The sequence below is a fragment of the Eubalaena glacialis genome, chromosome 13 (assembly GCF_028564815.1).
Source record: "Eubalaena glacialis isolate mEubGla1 chromosome 13, mEubGla1.1.hap2.+ XY, whole genome shotgun sequence".
Taxonomy (NCBI): Eukaryota; Metazoa; Chordata; class Mammalia; order Artiodactyla; family Balaenidae; genus Eubalaena; species Eubalaena glacialis.
This window is the reverse complement of record NC_083728.1, coordinates 25,021,796-25,047,879: the sequence shown is the minus strand read 5'-3', so window position 1 is coordinate 25,047,879 and position 26,084 is coordinate 25,021,796. Positions and strand designations below refer to the sequence as shown.

At 36.5% G+C, this 26,084-nt stretch overlaps 1 protein-coding gene across 6 annotated transcripts in view; it reads right to left on the bottom strand.

Moving 5' to 3' along the window:
• The window catches only part of NCOA6 (nuclear receptor coactivator 6), a 97,823-nt gene that overhangs the window by 47,873 nt on the left and 23,866 nt on the right, over window positions 1-26,084 (bottom strand). For all 6 annotated transcript variants that reach the window (XR_009703133.1, XM_061208053.1, XM_061208054.1 and 3 more), the window contains exon 2: window positions 3,077-3,358. Coding sequence is in view for 5 of the 6 variants with exons in the window: in XM_061208053.1 (XP_061064036.1) it covers window positions 3,077-3,311 (235 nt within the window). In the remaining variant the exon portion in view is untranslated. The remainder of the gene's footprint in view (window positions 1-3,076; window positions 3,359-26,084) is intronic.

Genomic DNA, 26,084 nt, shown 5'->3' with positions numbered 1-26,084 from the left:
AACCATGAAAAAACTACTTCATGAGATTGTGAGTGTTAAATGAGATAATAATATGCCAAAAATCTAGCACAGGATCTGACACACCATAGGCACTTAATAAATGGAAAGCAGTAAGATGGAGTAAGGAACATAAGAGAGAAGGGAGAGATAAGTTTAACTTAATAGAATAAGGTCTACTTCTGGACTCAGTTCAATGTATGTGAATTGAGAAGCTAAGAATAGTTAAGTTTCAAATTTCAAGTGAAATTTTATAAAAATTCAACTGGCAGATATGCCAATTGTAAGATATTAGGGAATCTGTAGCTACAATTCACTAAACTTGTTTAAAGAAAGAGCACTAAAAAGGAAAATAGTAGATTCACTTATAAAATGTTAAGCAATTTTACTTCTTCAAACGAAACAATTGAAATTTTAATACTCATATTTAAATTTTCACTGGGCATCTCTGTGAAAGATATTCATAGAGAGAGGGAGCAAACATTTATTCCAATATCCTATAAATGCTTCAATTTAAGGAAGGCTTAAGTCTTGATTCTTTATGTCTCTCATTTTTGATCTTTTTCTACTTTAAACAATTTCCACTGAAGCACACGAAACTGAGGAGAAAAGCAACATAAATTTGACAACTACATTTCAGTTAGGATATGAAAACACTGCATTTCTGAAAAGTCAGTGCAAACTTTAGAACATGTTTTTAAATTAAGATGCAAAAGTTAAACTAATTGAGGAGGTAATGTTGTCTGTAATTATATTTCACAGATGAAAAGCAAATCCCAGGTCCAGTTAGATAATAAAAAAACATTTTTTTCCCAAAAACCACAGACAAAATAATTTTCTCTTTTGTTATAAACTCAGCTACATTAAATCTCTTGTATCCTCCATTCAATTATACATTCCAGTATTGAGAAAATGGTCATAAAGGAATATCTATTCTCAAAATAAGAAATATATATGGATACGGGAAAGTGCCTACATGTTGCCTAAAGCCACTGCCACCTCCAAAACCATTATACGTTATACATTTATCCAGACATGGAGTCTACTTGTTCTTATGTGGAAAAAAGAGACCACTTGCTAAGAGCAGAAGGTTAATACAAACACAGAGATTTAAGAAGGATTATGCAATATTTAGTTCAAGTCTATTTTATAGGTGAGGAAACTGAAGCCCAGAAAGTCTAAGAGATTTGCCCAGAATCCAGTGGCTACCTAGCAGCGTCATGGCATCAGAATCCAGCTCTGCTTTTCAGGTCATTTTTCTTTCCATGATATTTATGCATCCAAACAGCAAAAGGTAGGGAGCTTGAGATCCTGGTACCACAGAGTATAGATGCTGCAGGGCTTCTTCCCAATCTGAACAGTACTGGAATCTTATACTTACGTGGTCTAGACAAACGTTAAATTTGCTTATGACATTATCTACTTGTGATAAGCCTGCAGAAAAATCTTTAACTATAACAGTTATATTTTATCAAATTTTTTAAACTTCCATCATATTTGAGAACATCTGACTTAAAATACTTTTTGGATCAAGACTATAACTGATAACCATAAGTCTGAGTTTGCTAATTTATTTAAAAGCCATTAATAAACTAATTCAGCAATTTAAAAACAAGAAAAAAATGTGGATAATTAAGAGCAATGAGTAGGACTTCCCTGGTGGTCCAGTGGTTAAGAATCCGCCTTCCAATGCAGGGGACGCAGGCTTGATCACTGGCTTGGGAACTAAGGTCCCAAATGCCGTGGGGCAACTAAGCCCACGCACTGCAACTACTGAGCCCGTGCGACCTGGAGCCTGCACCCCACAACTAGACAGCCTGAGTGCCACAACTACTGAGCCTGCGAGCTCTAGAGCCCAAGCGCCAAAACTAGAGAGAAGCCCACGTGCTGCAACGAAGAGTCCGTGTGCCACAACGAACGATCCCACGTGCCGCAACTAAGACCCAACACAGCCAAATAAATAAATATTTTTAAAAAAAAGAGCAGTGAGCAATGAACAATTTCAGGTGCAGCTAGCCCTTAAGATATGATATATTATGACATGATTATACTGATAATTACAACTTTCACCATAAAAGTCTCTAATACTATGTTAAATAATCCAGAACTATAGAGAAGTCTTATATAACATGGTAAAAAAAAGACCCTTGAAAAAAAAGTCAGCTCTCCTCCTGACATCAATTCTAATGAATAAGACCCCAAAACCTAAAAAAGTTGGTTAGCACTTAATCAAATCAAGATCTGTGATAAAAGGATAAAATCTAGGCTTTGTATTATGTCTGAAGGGATTAAATAATTGTGCTACCCAGGAAAGATGGAGAACATCTAAACCAAAGTTGACAAGCACAACTTCCCACAAGACCACTACAGGTTATCTAAATGTGTGAAGAGGCCAGATGGGACTGTCGTGAGGGGAGGGCCTGCCTTCAGTGGCAGGTGCTACTCAGCACCACCTGGGATAGGAGAGCTCAATGTTATCTGACCTTTCCTGTTTAAAGACAAATCTAAAATCTGAATTTTAATGTAAAATATCTCATTTTTTAAAGCAGTGGCAATGAAATTCAAACATTAAAAAAAAAACAAACCCCCAAAACTAAAGTGGGCCATAACACATGGCTGCACACTGGATACAGCAGGCTATCGGTTAACCTCTGACCTAAAATTTAAAAGAACAAATTTCAAGTTCATTTTAAGTAGAACCATGGAGTAAAAAATTTTTGTAACTTTTAAGTCACCTCAAAGATCCAGTCCTACTTCTTCATTTTATAGGTAAGGAAACTAAAGACCAGAGAGCTAAAAACAATAAATAAATTTGGGTCTTGAGAATTACTCCTATCCATTAGAACAGATAATTTAAGGATTACTATGCTAAGTAACGCTTTATTATGTTCAGTTACTCCATGTACTTAAAAAAATACAACAGAATTTCTATTAAAAAAAAAAATCCTAAAATTCCAACTTTGCAATTAAAATCAGCCTTTCAACCTAGTACAACCACAGTTATACTTTGTAAAACTCGAGATAACCATAGAAGGACAATTCAAAAAGAGTAACAAGAAGGAAAAATAAAGCAAATTACCCATGTGTAACAAATTGGGCACGTTCTCCAATATTGTGTCCAGTTTCCATTTGAAGTCTTTATCATCTATATTTCCTTTGAAGGCCACAAAGATTGTGGAATCCTCCAAAATACTATCACTTTTTGAGTCATCATCTTCTAGTCCAGAGTCAAAATCCATCTCTGAGTCCTCCACTGTTGATGAACACAAGGAAGTATAGATGTCTTCTAAGTTTGGAAGGTCATCCAAAACCATGGTGAATATTATTCCAGAAGCATATGCCAAGTGGACAATAAAAAAACCTTTGAAAACAGAAAATACAAAAAGCATTACAAGGCATAATTATACAGTCAACAATGTATAATTATAGTTCTATGAAAACTATAATTTATTTGCCAAGTAATAAGGAACTACTATAAAAATTAAGAAATTAGAGAGAGGATAAGCTAGTTTAATTAAGATATTCTATAATAGCTCTTAAAGATACTAGAAATAAAAATATACCAGTTTTAAATAAAATTCCTTTTATTTTGTCAGCCTAGAATATGGGCAGAAGGGAACGAAAGATCACAAGAAAATAAAATAGGTATTTTCTGAGAATTAATTCATATAAGCCTTTGGTTGACCCCAAGACTCCCCTTACTCCTGTCCTAACAAAAGCTTCAGAGCAGCCAAGGTTTCTAAAGCCCTCCACTTTAACCTGCAAAGGACAACTTGACCTAACTAAGAGCATCTGCAGGACTACTTAAAATCCTAAAGTCTTTCATGAGGACCATTTAAAACAACTTTTAAAGGGTTATTAATAGTCGCATAGCTGAAAATGATGATTCAGAAACAAAACAAAGACACAAAAATTTTAAAATACTTTTGCAAAAGGAAAATAAGTGGTTAACACATGTTTACACAGGCAAAGAACTATGTCTAGGACAGAACTAAATTACTTTTTAACTTCTAGGTCTAGGGAAGTCACATTTTCTGCTATTTTCAGTTATGTTGCCTACCAAAGAGTACAAATATTAAAGACCACACCATGTGGCCATTTCCTCCATTATCTTTGGGATTGATGATCACATTCTTAACCCAAAAGTGAATGAATGAACATTAATTTTCAGCATTTGTGTTAAGCAAGAATGGTATGGAAACATAAGAACCTCACACAAATCTTCTAATTAAAAAAAATTCCCTATATAAAGCATAATTACAGCTATTTTTTTTAAAAGATGGATAAGAAAAAAGGACTGAAAATAAACCCACTAAAATGCAAATGGTGATTGTGCTAGGTTGGTAAGATTGTTGGTAAATTTTCTTTTCCTATTTTCCAAAAACGCTATAAGTCATTAGGAAAACACAAAGCTAAATATGCTGTAATATGGTTATACTACTTGCATAAATAGAAAAAAGTATCAACTTTTAAAAACTGTTTAACTTTTCTTTTTAAAATAATCACTAAACTTCAAGAGCAAAGGCTTTTCAAAAACCAAACCTAAGAAATTTTAAGGGGGAAAATTCCTCTGTTGTAAATAAATATGGAAAAAAACTTTTACATTTGAGCAGAGTGTCTTATAGTCTGGCAATTATAACCTTTTCTAGTACCATCGGTGTTACAAAGGAACAGTGTAATTTGGGTGGTTAAGAAAAAACAGCATTCAGGACTTCCCTGGTGGCACAGTGGTTAAGAACCCGCCTGCCAATGCAGGGGACACGGGTTCGAGCCCTGGCCCGGGAAGATCCCACATGCCGCGGAGCAACTAAGCCTGTGTGCCCCAACTACTGAGCCTGAGCTCTAGAGCCCGCGAGCCACAACTACTGAAGCCCGCGCGCCTAGAGCCTGTGCTCTGCAACAAGAGAAGCAACCACAATGAGAAGCCCCCGCACCCCAACGAAGGGTAGCCCCTGCTCGCTGCAACTAGAGAAAGCCCGCGCGCAGCAACAAAGACCCAAAACAGCCAAAATAAATAAATTAATTAATTAAAAAAATAAAGTATATAATTCAATTAAAAAAAAGGAAAGTAGCTTTAAAAAAAAAAGAAAGAAAAAACAGTTTTCAGAAAATCCTTTATAAATACCATTGCCATTAGTCAACTGCCATCTACATTTTACAGATATTAAAGAACTTTAGAGGTAAATAAACAAAACTAGAAAAAGATTTTTAGAGCTTAAAAGCTGCTGCTTGGAAATTCCCCGGCTGTCCAGTGGTTAGTGCTCCGCGCTTCCACTGCAGGGGGCACTGGTTCAATCCCTGGTTGGGGAACTAAGATCCCGCATGCTGCGCGGTGAGGCCAAAAACAAAAACAAAAAAACTCTGCTGCTCAGCAGAAAGAAGTCTGACTGCTGAAAATGCCTGAAAAACTGTAGCTATTTAACAGCTGTTCCAAAGTTGAAACAACTGCAAGAAGGGAATTTAAAATTTAAGACACGTTTTCCAAAAGAATCTTTAACTGGAAAGGAGAAAACCAACTAAAAAACCTGCACTTTAATAGTCTTCTGAAGAGGTTGTTGGTCATGCCACGAAGGCTGTGTATTCAGATTTGGAAAACCCTCAACTGGTAGACAAGAAGTCAGCTAATTCAAATTCAGGAATTACCAGTTTAACAGTACTATGGGCATTATACAGGTGCTTAAAAAAAAAAAAAGAAATAGAAAGCAGTCTATGAAAAAAATTACTGGCCTTCCCTACAAAAAAATTTTTTTAAAGAAACTTCTTCTGGGCTTCCCTGGTGGCGCAGTGGTTAAGAATCCGCCTGCCAATGCAGGGACATGGGTTCGAGCCCTGGTCCGGGAAGATCCCACATGCCGCGGAGCAACTAAGCCCGTGCGCCACAACTACCGAGTTTGTGCTCTAGAGCCCGCAAGCCACAACTACTGAAGCCCACGCACCCTAGAGCCCGTTCTCCGCAACAAGAGAAGCCACTGAAATGAGAAGCCCATGCACTGCAACGAAGAGTAGCCCCTGCTCACCGCAACTAGAGAAAGCCCGCGTGCAGCAACGAAGACCCAACGCAGCCAAAAATAAATAAATAAATAAATTTATAAAAAAAAAAAAAAGAAACTTCTTCTAGATAACATATTCTTTGAGATTAATGCCCACTTAAAATCTAAGGATTTATTATCAAAATAATGGAGTAATCTTTGAGTGAAAATGTAGTTCAGTGAAAACTCTCTCCAACAGTATAGCTGACTAGCTCAAGAGACTCATTTGCTTATTTATGGTCATCTATTATGAGCAAGTGCTATTTCTTTGGGTTTGCTAAGATTAACCACCAGTTATCTTGCTCACCCACATAATTTCCAGATTACCTACTGATTTAACTTCTTACTGGGGCTATTTTGATCTTTTATAAAGAATCTAAAAACAAATATGATATTCAGGAGAAATTTTAAAAGCAAGCATATTATTTATTCTACTTGTCCAAGGTAGAATGAAAAAGATTTCCAAATGAAATCATTTCAGGAGCCAAAGAGCTCCAGTTGATAAAGGAAAGCTTTTTTTATGGAAGAATGCCAACTTAAATATAAAAAGATGGTATAATTAGAAAACCCACAGTTTTGCAATCCCTAATAAAATAATTCAGGCAAGGATCATCAGTAAGGAAAAAACACTATGTGAAAATTCGACAGAGTTCTGGATAGTCACACGATGTCAAAGTATCATCCCAGATATCTGCTGCTTGGCAAAGGGAAAACAGTAACTTCACAACGGAAAGACTTGACTTCTACCACTTGAACGCAATGATCCACCTCAGCATCATTAACAGAGAAACAACCAGAAATTATGTACAATATTAAGTGCACAGCATTACCTATGAAATATTCCTGCCAAAAATGTTTAACCTGAATCTAACAAGTTTTTAACAGGAGACAGAGGAACAAGTTAAAGAACACCATGAGGAAATAATCAGACGAATCTAGAGTGTAGGATTTCTACAGCACAATTGGCTTGGCCTCTTCAATAAGTCAGTGGTCACAGGAAAAAAAGGGTGGGTAAAACTGTTCTACATTAAAAGAGACTTAAGAGCCTTAAAAATCAAGTGCAATGGGGACTACCCTGGTAGTTCAGTGGTTGAAGAATCCACCTTCCAATGCAGGGGATGCGGGTTCGATCCCTGGTCAGGGAACTAAGATTCCACATGCTGCAGGGCAACTAAGTTTGTGCACTCTAGAGCCCGCACACCATAGCTAGAGAGCACGTGCGTGCTGCAACAACTGAGCCCACGCGCTCTGGAGCCCGCATGCCACAACTAGAGAGAAGCCCATGCCACAACGAAGAGCCCGCCTGCCGCAACTAAGACCCAATGCAGCCAAATAAATATTTTTTTAAAAAAATCAAATGCAGGACTTCCCTGGTGGCGCAGTGGTTAAGAATCCGCCTGCCAGTGCAGGGGACGCGGGTTCAATCCCTGGTCCGGGAAGATCCCACATGCCGCGGAGCAACTAAGCCCGTGTGCCACAACTACTGAGCCTGCGCTCTAGAGCCCACGAGCCACAACTACTGAGCCCATGTGCCACAACTACTGAAGCCCGTGCGCCTAGAGCCCGTGCTCCACAACAAGAGAAGCCACTGCAATGAGAAGCCCGCACACCGCAACGAAGAGTAGCCCCCGCTCGCCACAACTAGAGAAAGCCCATGCACAGCAACAAAGACCCAATGCAGCCAAAAATAAATGAAATAAAAAATAATTAAAAAAAAAAAATCAAATGCAATGTACAGTACTTTATTGGATATTGGTTTGAAAAAAAACAGATGCAAAGCACATTTTTAGGATAATTAGGGAATTATTACTAATTTTGTTAGGTGTGATAATAATGGTGTTGTGGTTATTTTGGACAATGTTCTTATTGTCTCTTACGACATGCATACTAAAGCATTTATTTATTTTTTTGGCCACGCCACGTGGCACGAGGGATCTCTCAGTTCCCTGATCAGGGATCAAACCCGTGCCCCCTGCAATGGAAGTGCAGAGTCTTAACGACTGGACTGCCAGGGAAGTCCCAAGAGATGCATACGGAAGCATTTTGAGGTAAAATGTCATGATGTCTGCAATTTAATCTTGAAAATAACTGAGGAAAAAACAGATTAATCAAATATAACAAAATGTTAATAATGGCTAATTATAGGTGATGAGTATACAGGTGTTCATTATATTTTTATTTGTACTATAAATTATATATATTTGAAATTGATCATAATAAAGAGTTAATTGGGTTTTTTTTTAAAAAAAAAAGGAAAAAGAAGACTTCCCTGGTGGTCCAGTGGTTAAGACTCCACGCTCCCAATGCAGGGGGCACGGGTTCAATCCCTGTTGGGTGAAGATCCCACATGCCATGTGGTGTGGCCAAAAAAAAAAAAAAGGAAAAAGCAAGCATACCAGAAACATAGTACTGCTCCATGGTAAAACTCTGCCAAACATCAGGAATGCTAAGAAGCTTATCTATGAACATCTTCCAAATCACAGTATGTTTTAAAAATAAACATATTTGAACATATATATTTATAAATATATAAATTTATATCATATATATTACATATATTTAATTACTTACACCAGTCTTTCCAGATTTAAATATATATTTTATATGTATATTTATATATATTCAGATTCCTATGTGAATAATGGTTAAAAGATTGTCACAGACTACTCAGATTATCTGCCATTTGAGCAGAAAGACAAGATGCTATCATGCACCTCAGAAATCACAAATTCATATACCTACAGGAGTCAGGCACATAAAGTAAATAAGAGAAGAACACTGAATATTAAATGCATTTGCACATACTGTATGAATGGTTTGGGCAATAGGAAACTCGCATACCCATCTATGCTCAGCAGCTGCTACTCTGCTCCACTTTATTACTTCCTTTCTGGAGGGACAGAAGGTGTTGTGCAGGCCCAGGACTAACATTCTGAATTTTAAGAATAGACTAAACTCCATATATTTAGTAAAAACTCCAAATTTTAAAATTGATTTACATTTCTGGAAAATATGGGCCAAATGAAACACACTGCAGCTGCATATGGCCCACAGGCCATCAGTTTTCAATTTCTAATTTCAATTTTTCTAATTTCTATTTGCAAACGATGTGACTGACAAGGGATTAATTTCCAAAATATAAAAACAACTCATACAACTCAATAACAAAAAAACAAACAACCCAATCAAAAAATAGGCAGAAGATCTAAATCATGACTCACAAGATTGACTGATAGAACACTAGGCCCCAGTAAACTACACTGGGTTTGGTGTAGTGTTGGAGAAGACCAGGTATTTAAAATGCATTTAAGTCTTATGATGTGTCTCTTGGGAGGTCTGTGGACTCCCTGAGAGAGAAAAGAAAAAAAAAAAGAGACCAAGGTCTTAATCCCAGAGAAACAGAAGGCACTCAAACTTAGAGAATTTTTGCAATGTAACTTTGGTAGTGTCATTCCACTGCTTGGAATTAAGCTGAGCCATACTCACTCTCACATAAGGTTTCACTCACCAAAATGTCTTTCTTATTAATTTTTATCATTTATCCAGGTCATCTTCTAAGTCCAAACAAGCTGGCATTTTTAGGGCTTGTATTTTAAGGTAGCAGCCAAATAAAAATTCTAAAAAAAAAAAAAAAAAAAAAAGGAAAAATAAAAGTACAATATTATACAGAAATTACAGAGGTGACCCATCCTTGCATCAGAATGCAAATATCACAATTTACCAAGTCAACTTAGACATCTTCAGACAATGTTAAAATAGGGTTTTCATTAAATCTGCAAAGAATATTTTTTTTTCCTGAGATCTTAAAGCACTCATCACCAAGCAATCCAAAGAATACAGAAGCAAAACTAAGGGACATATACCAGAATCATGAAACTGGGACCCTAAGCCTTAGAGCCCTCCCTATATATTCATTTCTAAATCTGTCAAATTAGAACACTCTTTGACATAAATCACAGCAATATCTTTTCAGATTCGTCTCCTAGAGTAACGGAAATAAAAATAAACGAATGGAACCAAATTAAACTTAAAACCTTTTGCACAGCAAAGGAAACTGTAAACAAAAGACAACATACAGAACGGGAGAAAGTATTTGCAAACGATGTGACTGACAAGGGATTAATTTCCAAAATATAAAAACAACTCATACAACTCAATAACAAAAAAACAAACAACCCAATGAAAAAATAGGCAGAAGATCTGAATTGGGCGATTGGGATTGACATGTATACACTAATGTGTATAAAATTGATGACTAATAAGAACCTGCAGTATAAAAAAAAAACAAACAAAAAAACAACTAATACTAAACTTTCTTTGGGTTATTTGTATGGAAATATGTTAATATAAATGTTTCAGACACTACATGAAATTTCTAAAAATCTTATATGTTCTGGTATAATGTTATAAGTCATAATTCTAGTTATTACTTTAAAATGTATATCTCAGAAATAACTAAATTTCCTTGTCAATTGCATTATTATGAACTTTCATCAAATCTTTAACCGTGGTCATTTTAAGTCTTTTGTCATTTACAGACAGTTCTGGGTGTACTCTGATGCTTTTGCAAATATGTTCCTATAAAAGGGTTTCATCTTCAAGGAATTCATGGAAAAGACTCTGACAAGTGCAGGTTTCTGGTAACTGACTATACTGCTGAACTGAATGAATAAGCATTTTCAGAACTCTAATGGAAAACTGATGAATTCATAAAAGTGCTAACAAAAGATCAAGATGAAAAAAAATTAATTACATGGGACTGAGTGAACTGATAAGGATGATTATAATTTTTGTGACTTTCTGTTTGAATAAACAAACAAAAAAAAATCCCACAAGGACTCAGAGGCAAAAAATATACAAATCAACGTTCACTGCAAAGTAAAGGAGCTGTTACAGTGGAGGATTACTGGACTGAATGTCAATATTATGACATAGTATGAGTGTGTTTCGTGTTTGGTAATTGCAATCATTGTTGCTTTTGTTGTGGTCATCCATTTACAATGCTTCTTGGTGTCAGTTTATTTATCTCTTGTAAAAATAAAATACAGTGTGTGTGTGTGGAAAAAAAAAGAAAGTGAAAAGAATATTGGGAAACAATATTCACAAATCATATAGACTTCAGTATAGCAATGATTATTTTAATTAACATGATTGATAATTTTCACTTTCAAAATTCAAAATTTTAATGTATGCAGTGTATGCAGTGTGACACTCAGCAGTGTATAAATTTCAAGGTTCAACAGATCTGGATTGGAATTACCAGCTAGCCAGTGAGCAGCTGAATCACTGCTTATCTGAAAGGCCTTAGATATATTGCTTAACCTCTCTGAGCCTCATATTTTTCATCTGTAAAATGGGAAGTAACAATCTCATGAGGGTGCTGTGAGGATTAAATGAGATATAGTTTGTGAAAACACCTAGCAGAGAGCTGAAAGAACAAAGGTCCAAAGGTCTTTTCATGTTTTCCTAAAACTTATTGAGGTAGAAGTCAACATTAAAAAGCTTACTCAATGAGAAATTGTTTGATAAAATACAATTTATTGGTTTTTTTCTAGTTATAAAAGAATATATAATTTTTATAGAAATCTTTAAAAATACAGAATATTTTTAAAGAATAAGATCAACTGTAATCCCAAAACTCAGATGATCACTACTGATATTTGGGTATATTTCCTTTCAAAACCATCTAGGTTTATATTTATAGAGTTTAGATCTTGTTTTTATTGTTTTGTTTAACTTCTAAGTGTGAATTGTTAAGTAGACAACCTAAAATTAAACATCTTTTTATTTCAAAAAAAAAAAGCAGAAGATCTAAATAGACATTTCTCCAAAGAAGACATACAGATGGCCAAAAAGCACATGAAAAAATGTTCAACATCACTTATTACTAGAGAAATGCAAATCAAAACTACCATGCGGTATCACCTCACTCTGGTCAGAATGGCCATCATCAAAAAGTCTACAAATAATAAATGCTGGAGAGGGTGTGGAGAAAAAGGAACCCTCCTACACTGTTGGTGGGAATGTAAATTGGTACAGCCACTATGGAGAACAGTATGGGTTCCTTAAAACTAGAGTTATCTGCAATCCCACTGCTGGGCATATATCCGGACAAAACTATAATTTGAAATGATACATGCACCCCAATATTCACTGCAGCGCTATTTACAATAGCCAAGACATGGAAGCAACCTAAATGTCCATCGACAGATGAATGGATAAAGAAGATGTGGTGTGTCTGTGTGTGTGTATATTTACATACATACACATATACGCACACAGTGGAATACTACTCAGCCATAAAAAAGAATGAAATAATGCCACCTGCAGCTACATGGATGGACCTAGAGATTATCTGAAGTAAGCCAGACAGAGAAAAGACCAATATCATATGATATTGCTTATATGTGGAATCTAAAAAAAAAGATACAAATGAACTTATTTACAAAACAGAAAGAGATTCATAGACGTAGAAAACAAACTTATGGTTACCAAAGGGGGAAGGAGACGAGGGATAAATTAGGAGTTTGGGATTAACATATACACACCACTATATATATTGTAAAATAGATAACCAACAAAGACCTACAAAGACAGGGAACTATACTCAATATTTTGTAATAACCTATAAGGGAAAAGAATCTGAAAAAGAATATATATATATATGTATATATGAATCACTGTGCTGTGAAACTAACACAACATAGTAAATCAACTATACTTCAATTAAATATATATATATATATATATATATATATATATATATATATATATATATATATATAAGCCTAAAATAAATACATCTGTCAAATTAAAATGAATTAACATCATGGCACACTGTTCGCAAATGCTTGGAGCCAAAATAAAAATATTTTGTACATACACTAAATACAAGACCTACTTCTTCTAACAGAATTTCAAATTTTGTATTTAAACTCCATAAAGATATTCCATAGATTTTAGTTTTTTCCTACTTTATCTATAATAGCTATACATTTTATTTTTCATTAAATTTTCAGTTCAGGTTCTAAAGTATTCTTTATTGTACACATAGAAATTATGCATGGAAACTGCATAATTTTGGCATGCATCAGAAAAAATTTCCCTCTTTATAAGAAAATATCAGTCTACAATGTCTTTAACTGGGCTGCTATAGTTTTACATTATTGCCAAATATTGGTTTTATAATCTCAAAATTTTAGATGGATATATGTACTAGGTATTAATAAATAATTATTAGAGAAATACCTATCTCTTAACTATTTTTTAATTCAAGAAAAAGCCAGTTTATAAGTCTCCAAAGGAACATTAATAAAAATTAACCTTTAAGAAAGGCCATAAAGAGGCTTCCCTGGTGGCGCATTGGTTAAGAATCTGCCTGCCAATGCAGGGGACATGGGTTCAATCCCTGGCCTGGGAGGATCTCCCATTCCACGGAGCAACTAAGCCCACATGCCCCTAGAGCCCGTGCTCTGCAACAAGAGAAGCCAAGACAATGAGAAGCCCACGCACTGCAACGGACAGTAGCCCCCGCTCGCTGCAACTAGAGAAAGTCCGTGCACCGCAAGGAAGACCCAACACAGCCAAAAAAAAAAAAAAAGGCCATAAAGAAAATCTCAATAAATCCAAAAGTAACAATAGGACAGTCAAAAACTCTGGTGACAATGCACCAAAATTATAAATTTAAAATAAAATAAAGAAACAAAGGCCTTTTCACCTTAAAACAACAACAAAACCCTTGGATTTGGGTTAAAAAAGAAACCAAAACTGCAAAATTTCTAGAAATAAGGAGACTACTACATATTGGAACCTAAAGAATACAGCCAAACCAGTAGAGAAGAAAATTCACACAGCCATGAACACCTATATCAGGGAAAAAAAAAAAAAAAAGAGTTACACATTTGACTAAAAAAGTTAGGGGGAAAAAACCAATAAAGTGAACTGAAAGGAAGCAAAATGAAGGAATACAGATAAAAACAAATTAATCAGAAAACCAGTAACATAGACAAATTAGAACACTGGTACACTGGGGGAAAGAAATCAATAAAATAGTTAAACCACCAGTTAGTCTAGTAAGTAAAAACGGAAAAGTCCAAATATATAAAATAAGAAATAAGAAGAAAACAGCCACAGAAACAAAGGAATTAAAAGGACAAGAGACTATTTTGCTCAAGCTTTTGCTCAGGTTGATCTATGTAAATATGACAATGCCCCCAAAAGCACCACACACAGATTTAATGAAACACTATTAACCCTGTAGAAAGAAGATAATACCTAAAACTATTCCAGAGCAAAAAGAAAACTTCCCAATTCTTATGAAGTAAAACAACGCTTCTTGATTAAAAAAACAAAACAAAACAAAAAACCTCAAATAAATAGAAATATACTAGCACTTCCTTAACATGACAAAATATATCTTTTCAGCCCAAAAGTCAGCAGCTTGCTTAATGGAGAAAGATTAGAGGCATCTGTCATCTAAAGCTGGGAAGAAGTTAGAGGGTGTGGCCAAGATGGCAGTTTCTGGAAGACCCTGAGCTTACCTCCTCCCACAGGAATACCAAAATTGCAACTAATACAGAGCAACTCTTGAAGACAATCTTAGAGATCTCTGGGACAACACTAAACGCACCAACATTGGAATTATAGGGATCCCAGAAGAAGAGAAAAAGAAAGGGTCTGAGAAAATATTTGAAGAGATTATAGTTGAAAACTTCCCTAATGTGGGAAAGGAAATAGTCACCCAAGTCCAGGAAGCACAGAGAGTCCCATACAGGATAAACCCTAGGAAACACACCAAGACACATATTAATCAAACTAACAAAAATTAAATTCAAAGAAAAAATATTAAAAACAGCAAGGGAAAAACAAAAAATAACATACAAAGGAATTCCCATAAGGTTATCAGCTGATTTTTCAGTGGAAACTCTGCAGGCCAGAAGGGAGTGGCAGGATACACTTAAAGTGATGAAAGAGAAAAACCTACAACCAAGATTACTCTACCCAGCAAGGATCTCATTCAGATTTGATGGAGAAGTCAAAAGCTTTTCAAACAAGCAAAAATTAAGAGAATTCAGCACCACCAAACTAGCTTTACAACAAATGCTAAAGAAACTTCTCTAAGCGGGAAACACAAGAGAAGAAAAAGACCCACAAAAACAAACCCAAAACAATTAAGAAAATGGTAATAGGAACGCACATATCGATAATAACCTTGAATGTAAATGGATTAAATGCCCAACCAAAAGACAAAGACTGGCTGAATGGATAAAAAAACAAGACCCATATATATGCTGTCTACAAGAGACCCACTTCAGACCTAGAGACACATAAAGACTGAAATAGTTAAACCACCAGTTAATCTAGTAAGTAAAAAGGGAAAAGTCCAAATATATAAAATAAGAAATAAGAAGAAAATAGCGGGGCTTCCCTGGTGGCGCAGTGGTTGAGAATCTGCCTGCCAATGCAGGGGACACGGGTGCGAGCCCTGGTCTGGGAAGATCCCACATACCGCGGAGCGACTAGGCCCGTGAGCCACAATTGCTGAGCCTGCGCGTCTGGAGCCTGTGCTCCGCAACAAGAGAGGCCGCGATAGTGAGAGGCCCGCGCACTGCGATGAAGAGTGGCCCCCGCTTGCTGCAACTAGAGAAAGCCCTTGCACAGAAACGAAGACCCAACACAGCCATAAATAAATAAATAAATAAATAAATAAATAAAAAAAAAAGAAAACAGCCACAGAAACAAAGGAATTAAAAGGACAAGAGACTATTTTGCTCAAGCTTTTGCTCATGTCGATCTATGTAAATATGACAATGCCCTTCACGTGACAATGTGAAGGGATGGAAAAATATATTCCATGCAAATGGAAATCAGAAGAAAGCTGGAGTAGCAATACTTGTATCAGATAAAATAGACTTTGAAATAAAGACTGTTACAAGAGATAAGGAGGGACACTACATAATGATCAAAGCATCAATCCAAGAAGAAGATATAACAATTATAAATGTTTATGCACCCAACATAGGAGCACCTCAATACATAAGGCAAATGCTAACAACCATGAAAGGAGAAATCAACAGTAACACAGTAATAGTAGGGGACTTTAAAACCCCACTTAAACCAATGGACAGATCATCCAAACAGAAAATAAATAAGGAAACTCAAGCTTTAAATGACACAATAGACCAGATAGATCTAATTAATATTTACAGAACATTCCACCCAAAAGTGGCAGAATACACTTTCTTCTCAAGTGCACACAGAACACTCTCCAGGATACATCACATCTTGGGTCACAAATCAAGCCTTGGAAAATTTAAGAAAACTGAAATATCAAGCATCTTTTCTGACCACAACACTATGAGACTGGAAATCAATTACAGGAAAAAAACTGTAAAAAACACAAATACATGGAGGCTAAACAGTGCACTACTAAATAACCAAGAGATCACTGAAAAAATCAAAGAAGAAGTAAAAAAATACATAGCAACAAATGACAACGAAAACACGATGACCCAAAACCTATGGGACGCAGCATAAGTAGTTCTAAGAGGGAAGTTTATAGCAATTCAATCTCACCTCAAGAAACAGAAAAATCTCAAATAAACAATCTAACCCTACACTTAAAACAACTAGAGAAAGAAGAACAAAGAAAACCCAAAGTCAGTAGAAGGAAAGAAATCATAAAGATCGGAGAGGAAATAAATGAAATAGAAATGAAGAAAACAATAGCAAAGACCAATAAAACTAAAAGCTGGTTCTTTGAGAAGATAAACAAGATTGATAAACCCTTAGCCAGACTCATCAAGAAAAAAAGGGGGTACGCAAGTCAATAAAATTAGAAATGAAAAAGGAGAAATCACAACTGATGCTGCAGAAATTCAAAGGATTATAAGAGACTACTACAAACAACTATATGCCAATAAAATGGACAACCATGAAGAAACGGACAAATTCTTGGAAAGGTACAATTTTCCAAGACTGAACCAGGAAGAATTAGAAAATATAAACAGACCTAATCACAAGTAATTAAATTGAAACCATAATTAAAAATCTTCCAACAAACAAAAGTCCAGGACCAGATGGCTTCACAGGTGAATTCTGTCAAACATTTAGAGAAGAGCTAACACCGATCCTTCTCAAACTCTTCCAAAAACTTGCAGAGGGAGAAACACTCCCAAATTCATTCTACGAAGCCACCATCACCTTGATACCAAAACCAGAAAAAAAAATCACAAAAAAAGAAAATTATAGACCAGTATCACTGATGAACACAGATGCAAAAATCCTGAACAAAATAGTAGCAAACAGAATTCAACAGCACATTAAAAGGATCATACACCATGATCAAGTGGGATTTATCCCAGGGATGCAAGGATTCTTCAATATACACAAATCAATCAATGTGATACACCACATTAACAAATTAAGGAATAAAAACCATATGATCATCTCAAGAGATGCATAAAAAGCTTTTCACAAAATTCAACACCAATTTATGATAAAAACTGTCCAGAAAGTGGGCATAGAGGGAACCTACCTCAACATAATAAAGGCCATATATGACAAACCCACAGCAAGCATCATACTCAATGGTGAAAAACTGAAAGCATTTCCACTAAGATCAGGAACAAGACAAGGATGTCCACTCTCGCCACTCTTATTCAACACAGTTTTTGAAGTCCTAGCCATGGCAATCAGAGAAGAAAAAGAAATAAAAGGAATACAAAATGGAAAAGAAGAAGTAAAACTGTCACTGTTTGCTGATGACATGATACTATGCATAGAAAATCCTAAAGATGCCACCAGAAAACTACTAGAACTAATCAATGAATCTGGTAAGGTTGCAGGATACAAAATTAATGCACAGAAATCTCTGGCATTCCTATACACCAACAACAAAAAATGAGAAAGAGAAATTAAGGAAACACTCCCATTTACCACTGTAAAAAAAATAATAAAATGCCTAGGAATAAACCTGCCTAAGGAGGAGAAAAACTTATACTCAGAAAACTATAAAACACTGATGAAAGAAATCAAAGATGACATAAACAGATGGAGAAATATACCATGTTCTTGGATCGGAAGAATCAATATTGTGAAAATGACTATACTACCCAAAGCAATCTACAGATTCAATCCCTATCAAATGCAATGCAACCCCTATCAAACTACCAATGGCATTCTTCACAGAATTAGAACAAAAAATGTTACAATTCGTATGGAAACACAAAAGACCCCGAATAGCCAAAGCAGTCTTGAGAAAGAAAAACGGAGTTGGAGAAATCAGGCTCCCCAACTTCAAACTATACCACAAAGCTAGAGTAATCAAGACAGTATGGTACTGGCACAAAAACAGAAATATAGATCAATGGTACATGATAGAATGCCCAGAGATAAACCCATGCACATATGGGAACCTAATTTATGACAAAGAAGGCAAGAATATACAATGGAGAAAAGACAGCCTCTTCAATAAGTGGTGCTGGGAAAACTGGACAGCTACATGTAAAAGAATGAAATTAGAACACTACCTGACACCATACACAAAAATAAACTCCAAATGGATTAAAGACTTAAATGTAAGACCAGACACTACAAAACTTTTAGAGGAAAACATAGGGAAAACACTCTGACATAAACCACAGCAAGATCTTTTTTGACCCACCTCCTAGAATAACGGAAATAAAAACAAAAATAAATAAATGGACTTAATTAAACTTAAAAGGTTTTGCACAGCAAAGGAAACCATAAACAAGACAAAAAGACAACCCTCTGAATGGGAGAAAATATTTGCAAATGAAACAACAAAGGATTAATCTCCAAAATATACAAACAGCTCATGGAGCTCAATATCAAAAAAACAAACAATCCAGTTAAAAAATGGGCGAAAGACCTAAACAGACATTTCATCAAGGAAGACATACAGATGGCCAAGAGGCACATGAAAAGATGCTCAACATCACTAATTATTAGAGAAATGCAAATCAAAACTACAATGAGGTATCACCTCACGCCAAACAGAATGTCCATTATCAAAAAAGCTAGAAACAATAAATGCTGGAAAGGATGTGGTGAAAAGAGAACCCTCCTGCACTGTTGGTGGGAATGTAAGTTGATACAGCCACTGTGGAGAACAGTATGGAGGTTCCTTAAAAAACTAAAAATAGAACTACCATATGACCCAGCAATCCCACTACTGGGCATATACCCTGAGAAAACCTTAATTCAAAAAGAGACATGCACCCCAATGTTCATTGCAGCACTATTTACAATAGCCAGGACATGGAAGCAACCTAAGTGTCCATCGACAGATGAATGGATAAAGAAGATGTGCCACATATATACAATGAAATATTACTCAGCCATAAAAAGAAACAAAATTGAGTTGTTTGTAGTGGTGTGGATGGATCTAGAGTCTGTCATACAGAGTGAAGTCAGTCAGAAAAACAAATATTGTATGCTAACGCATATATATGGAATCTAAAAAAAAAAATGGTACTGGTGAACCTAGTTGCAGGGCAGGAATAAAGAGGTAGACATAGAGAATGGACTTGATGACATGGGGTGGGAGGGCGAAGCTGGGGCGAAGTGAGAGTAGCATCGGCATATATACACTACCAAATGTAAAATAGTTGGCTGGTGGGAAGCAGAAGCATAGCACAGGGAGATCAGCTCGGTGCTTTGCGATGACCTAGAGGGGTGGGATAGGGAGGATGGAAGGGAGGCTCAAGAGGGAGGGGATATGGGGACATGTGTATGCATATGGCTGATTCACTTTGTTGTACAACAGAAACTAACACAGTATTGTGAAGCAATTATACTCCACTAAAGAGCTATTAAGAAAACAACAACAAAAAAACAACCTATACCCCCAGGTAGGCAACCCACAAAGGAGAAGATAATCACAATTGCATAGGTTCTCCCCAACGAGCGAGGGGTTAAAGACACATCAGGATCCCCAGCCCAGGGATTCTGCACTGGGAAAATGAGCCCCCAGGATACCTGGCTTTGAAGGCCAGCAGGGCTTATGTACAGAAGAGCTAGAAAGCTATAGGAAACAGAGACTCTGCTCTTAAAGGGTGCATGCCAAATCTCACATGCTCTCCAAGCACAGAGGCAGTAACTTGAAAGGAGCCTGGGTCAGAACCACTTGCTAATCTTGGACAGCCTCCTGGAGAGGTAGGCATCAACTGGGGCACCACCTGGGGACACAGACATTGGCAGCAGCCATATGGGGGAGATTGTTTTACCATGAGGACACTGGTGATGGCAAGAGCCATTTTGGAATACTCCCTCTAGCCTATTAGTGCCAGGGGCTTTCCCACCCACCAGCGGGCCAATACCAGCCTCAGCCCCCTAGGGATCTGGCCCCTCCCACACATGGGCCAACACCAGCCCAGAGACCCCTGGGGCCCTGTAGCCAGTTGCACCAGGACCCAGCCCCACCACCAGTGGGTTTGCAGCCACCCCATGAGGCACGACCTGGTTGGGAGCCAGCCCTGCCTACCAGCATGTCCACAGTACTTGGCCCTGCCACAAAAGAATGACCCACACAGCCCACACAGTGGGCACCCCAAGAGTATATAGCTCTAGTGACCAGAGGGTAGTATGCTGCCGGGCCCCATAGGACATCTCCTACATAAGGCCATGTCTCCAAAATTGGGAAATGTAACTGACCTACCTAATACATAGAAATAAACAGAAATTTAGGCAAAACAAGGAAATAGAGGAATATATTCCAAACAAAGGAACAAGACAAAACCAAAGAAGAAGAACTAAACCAAGTGGAGATAAGCAATCTACCTGACAAAGAGTGCAAGGTAATGATCATAAGATGCTCAACAAACTTGGGAGAATGAATGAACAAAGTGAGAAATTTAACAGAGTCAGAAAATATAAAGAAGAACCAAACAGAGCTGAAGGACACAATAACTGAAAAAATACACCAGACATAATCAACAGTAGATCAGATGATACAGAGGAATGGATGAGCAAACTGGAAGTCAGAGTAGTGGAAATTATACAAGCTGAACAGAAAAAAGAATTTAGAAAAATGAGGCTAGCTTGAGAGACCTCTAGGAAAACTTCAAGCATATTAACATTTGCAGTTTAGAGGCCCAAGAATGAGAAGACAGAAAGGGGTAGAGAATTTATTTGAAAAATAATAGTTGAAAACTTCCCTGACCTGGGAAAGGACACAGACATCCACATCTAGGAAGTACATAGTCCCAAACAAGACGAACCCAAAGAGGTCCACACCAAGACAAATTATAATTAAAATGCCAAAAATTAAAGATAAAGAGAGAATCTTAAAAGCAGCAAGAGTCGGGAGTTCCCTGGTGGTCTAGTGGTTAGGATTTGGCTCTTTCACTGCCGTGGCCAGGGTTCAATCCCTGGATGGGGAACTGAGATTCCGCAAGCCACACTGCATGGCCAAAAAAAAGAAAAAAAAGCAGCAAGAGAAAAAACAATTAGTTACATACAAAGGAACTCTCATAGGACCATGAGCTGACTTTTCAGCAGCAACTATACAGGCCAGAAGCAAGTGGCATGATATAATCAAAGTGATGAAAGGAAAAAAAACCTACAACCAAGAATAGTCTACCCAGCAAGGCTACCATTCAGATTTGAAGGAGAGATGAACAGCTTTGCAGATAAGCAAAAGCTAAAAGTTTAGCACCACTAAACCGGCTTTACAAGAAATGTTAAAAGGACTTCTCTAAAAGGAAAAGAAAAGACCACAACTAGAAATATCAAAATTATGGGGAATTCTCTGATGGTCCAGTGGTTAGGACTCCATGCCTCCACTGCCGAAGGCACGGGTTCGATCCCTGGTCAGCAAACTAATAAGATCCCATAAGCTGTGTGGCGTGGCAAAAAAACAAAACAACAACAAAAAAAACCCCTCATTTGTAAAGGAAAATATACAGTAAAGGTAGAACAGCCACTTATAAAGCTAGTATGAAGGTTAAAAGGTAATAGTAGTAAAATCATCTCTATACACAATAAGTAGTTAAGGGATACACAAAACAAAAAAAGGTAAAATATGATGCCAAAACATTAAACATGGTTCGGGGGGAGTAAAAGTGCAGGGTTGTTAGAATGTGTTTGAACTTAAAATAATGCACACGCACATATATAGCTGTATATGAACCTCATGGTAACCATAAAACAAAAATCTATAATATATACATACAAAATAGAAAGGAATCCAAACATAACACTAAAGATAGTCATCAAATCACAAGGGAAGAGAGCAAAATAAAGAAGAAAGGAACTAAAAAGAACTATAGAAACAACCAGAAAACAATTAACAAAATGGCAGTAAGTACATACTATTAATGATTAAATGTAAATGGACTAAATGCTCAAAAGACAAAGAGTGGCTGAATAGATACAAAACAACACCCGTATACATACTGCCTACAAGAGACTCACGATCTAAAGACACACACAGACTGAACATGAGGGGATGAAATAAGGTATTCCTTGCAAATGGAAACAAAAAGAAAGCTGGGGTAGCAATACTTGTATCAAACAAAATAGACTTTAAAACAAAGACTAACCAAGACTATTTTAAACCTTGGCTCTTTGATTTCAATGTTATCATATTTCCCTGAGAAACTGGAACTCATCTGGTACAAGATCTTTAACTCTTCCTTCTTCCATTAGTGGCTATTCTCCACACTCTTCTCTCATCTTCCTTCTTTCAAAAAGTTAACACCAAGCTGGGAGCTAAAATGGAGGCTACCTAACAATGCCTGGTTCATCTCTATCATCACCTCCACCTTAATTTTTCATTGATATACTTAAGGAAACACTAAGAGTCAAAGTTATCAACAGCACTGGAAACTAAGACTGCTGCTCAAAGAACTGTTGGACTCATAGATGACTTTTCTGCCAAAGAGCAGGCAGGAATGGGGCTTTAGATACAGTAGAGCCAGCAGGGAAGGTAACAGATTTTTAACTAACCTCCTCCAACTACCTGCTCCAAAACAGCTTTCTCCAGAGGCAGCAATGGCAGTGGTAAGTCACATCACCCTACTGTGAGAGACTCACTTAGTATGGTCAGGGCTATTACATGCCCACAGCCTTCCTTCTCTACTTCAGATTCTATAACATACAAAGTAGTACATACACCCTGAGATTTGAAAGCAATTGCAGGAAGGGCTGAGAGAGCAAAAGCCCTGGGAGCATAACATTCTGGAAATCACAGTTATTTGCAGCCTAGGCTCCAAATGATCAAAAAACAAATCCTCTTTTCCAAAGTCAAATTACCAGGTCAGAGGATGGGATTTCCCCTACTCAATCCAGCAGGAAACACATAAATGACTGCTGGACACTAGAAAGTATTCAGAAACTATGTGCATCAGTTAGTCCTTTAGTTTAACATCTGATAGGAGAATTCCTACAGCTACCAAATAGCCAACGAAGGAAACTGTCTACCCTATTTGGCACATACTAGACCTGTATACCCCTCTCCTTATTCAAGGAAGAATAATTGAGGGGAGAGATAGAAAAACATTCTGTAACATAAAAGAAGAGAAACTCTGCATCTGTAATTCAGAAAATGAATATATAAGGAGCAACAGGTTAAATTCTAGAAATCAACTACATTACTCTCAACAAATTTGATAAAACACACTGAAATAAGAGCTCTAAGTTCACAGGCAGAAATGAAAAGAACTAGTTGAGATGCAGGCAGAAATAAGACAGGGGGAAAAGAAAGGTAAAAATTACAAATATGCTGTAACAGAATTCAAATCTTTACTAGAAAAAGTAAAGAGCAGAATACTTAATTAGAAATGTGGAGACAACAAATTTGAGAAATTCTTCCAGAATGGAGAAAGAAAGGACAAAGTAATGAAAAGTATGAGAGAGAATTGACAAGGAGAGAAGAGAGAAATAAACTTCAAATAATTTGTTATCCCTGAAACAAATGGACAGAAATAATAATTAAAGATTTTTTAAAAAGGAAATGTAAACTTTCCTGAGTCAAAGAATCTTCTGCATCTCCAGCTCTAAAGAGCTTACAAAAGACCAGGCAAAATTACTAAAAAGATAGTGACAACTGGATTTGTTCTAGTGAAATTTTCAGATTTCAAGGATAAAGAAAATGCCCCAAATCACTCAAGAAGGAAAAAACAAGTCATACACAGAGGACCAAAATTCAGTCTGGCCACAGATTTTTGCTTTGCAAGACCACAAGATAATGGCAAAATATTAAAGAATTAACAGTGGAAAAAATAATGTGACCTAATAATTCTGCTCCCTCCCCCACCAAGTTGTCATTCAGTGTGAAATCAATATAATGATACTTTCAGATGTATACCAATTACGTACTTTTCACAAAAATATTATCTGAATAATAATTAACCAAAAACAAAGACCTTGAGAATAGGAAGGAAGAAATGAAATCAGTTAAACATAGGTCTAAGTCTAAATGTTACAAATGATTAGCACCAAATGTTATTTTTAAAAAATGATTATTCAAAAGGAAGGTAAGGTACAAAATAAAGATGAACTATTATCAGTCACCATCATCTTCATTTGAGTACTATGAACAATTTTGCTAAAATGCTCTGTCATTAATTTAATGGGTTACTCCTCCCCCCCATTAAACGATAGAGTTTTAGACTAGGTCAAGGAACACTGGTCTATTCTAGATACCTCATACAATAAGAACCATACAATAAGTGGCCTTTTGTGACTGGCTTCTTTCACTTAGCTTCATTTCTCCAAGGTGTTATAGCAAGTTAACAATACTTCATTTTTTAAATTACCAAATAATATCTCTTTGTATGGAAATACCATATTCATTCATTCATTCATCAGTTAATAGACATTTGGGTTGTTTCCACCATTCACTATTATGAATAATGCTGCTATGAATATTTGTGTACAAGTTTTGGTGTGGAGATATGTTTTCATTTCTCTTGGGTGTATATATATACCTAGAAGTGAAATTGCTGGGTTATATGTTATCTCTAAATTTAACCTTTCGAGGAATTGCCAGACTGTTTTCCAAAGGAGTTACACCATTTTCCATTCCCATCAGCAGTATACAAGGGTTCCAATTTCTCCACTTCCTCACCAACATTTGTTATCCTTCTGATTATAGCCATCCTAGTGGGTGTGAAATTGTATCTCATTGTGGTTTTGATTTGCATTTCCCTGATGACTAAAGGTGTTGAGCATATTTTCATGTTTACTGGCCATTGGCATAATTTCTTTGGGGAAACATTTATTCAAATCCTTTGCCAATTTTTAAATTAGGATGTTTGTCTTTTTATTACTGAATTGTAAGACTTCTTGATAAACTTTAGATATAAATTCCTTTTCAGATATATGATTTACTAATATTGTCTTCCATTTTGTGGGTTGCTGTAGGTGACTTTTTATTTAGTTCTCTTCTGATTGTTCATTAATGGATGTTGTGTCATATTTTTTTTGTGTGTGTGTGTCATATTTCTTTACAGGAGATGACTTTGTTTTGTAGTTGGGACAAATTGGTTGAGTATTTGGAAAAAATTTTATAAGTTCTCACTTCAGGACTTCCCTGGTGGTCCAGTGGTTAAGACTCCGTGCTTCCACTGCAGGGGGCACAGGTTCGATCCCTGGTTGGGGAAGTTCCGCATGCTGCCATGGTGCAACCAAAAAAAAAAAAAAAAAAAATTCTCACTTCATAATTGTCCTAGTCTGTCCGAGCTGCTATAACAAAATTCCATACACTGGATGGCTTATAAACAACAGAAATTTATTTCTCATAGTTCTGGAAGCTGAGAGGTCCAAGGTCACTGTGCCAGCATGGTGGGGTTACAATCTGCCAACTTCTTGCTGTGTTCTCACGTGGTGGAAGGGGCTGGGAGCTCTGTGTGATCTCTCTTATAAGAGCGCTAATCCCATTCATGACTGACTGCAATGAGGGCTCCACCCTCATGACCTAAGCACCTCCCAAAAGGCCCACCTTCTAATACCATCATATTGGGCATTATGACTTTGACATACGAATTTTGGGGGAACACAAACATTCAGACCTTATCAACAATGTATACTAAA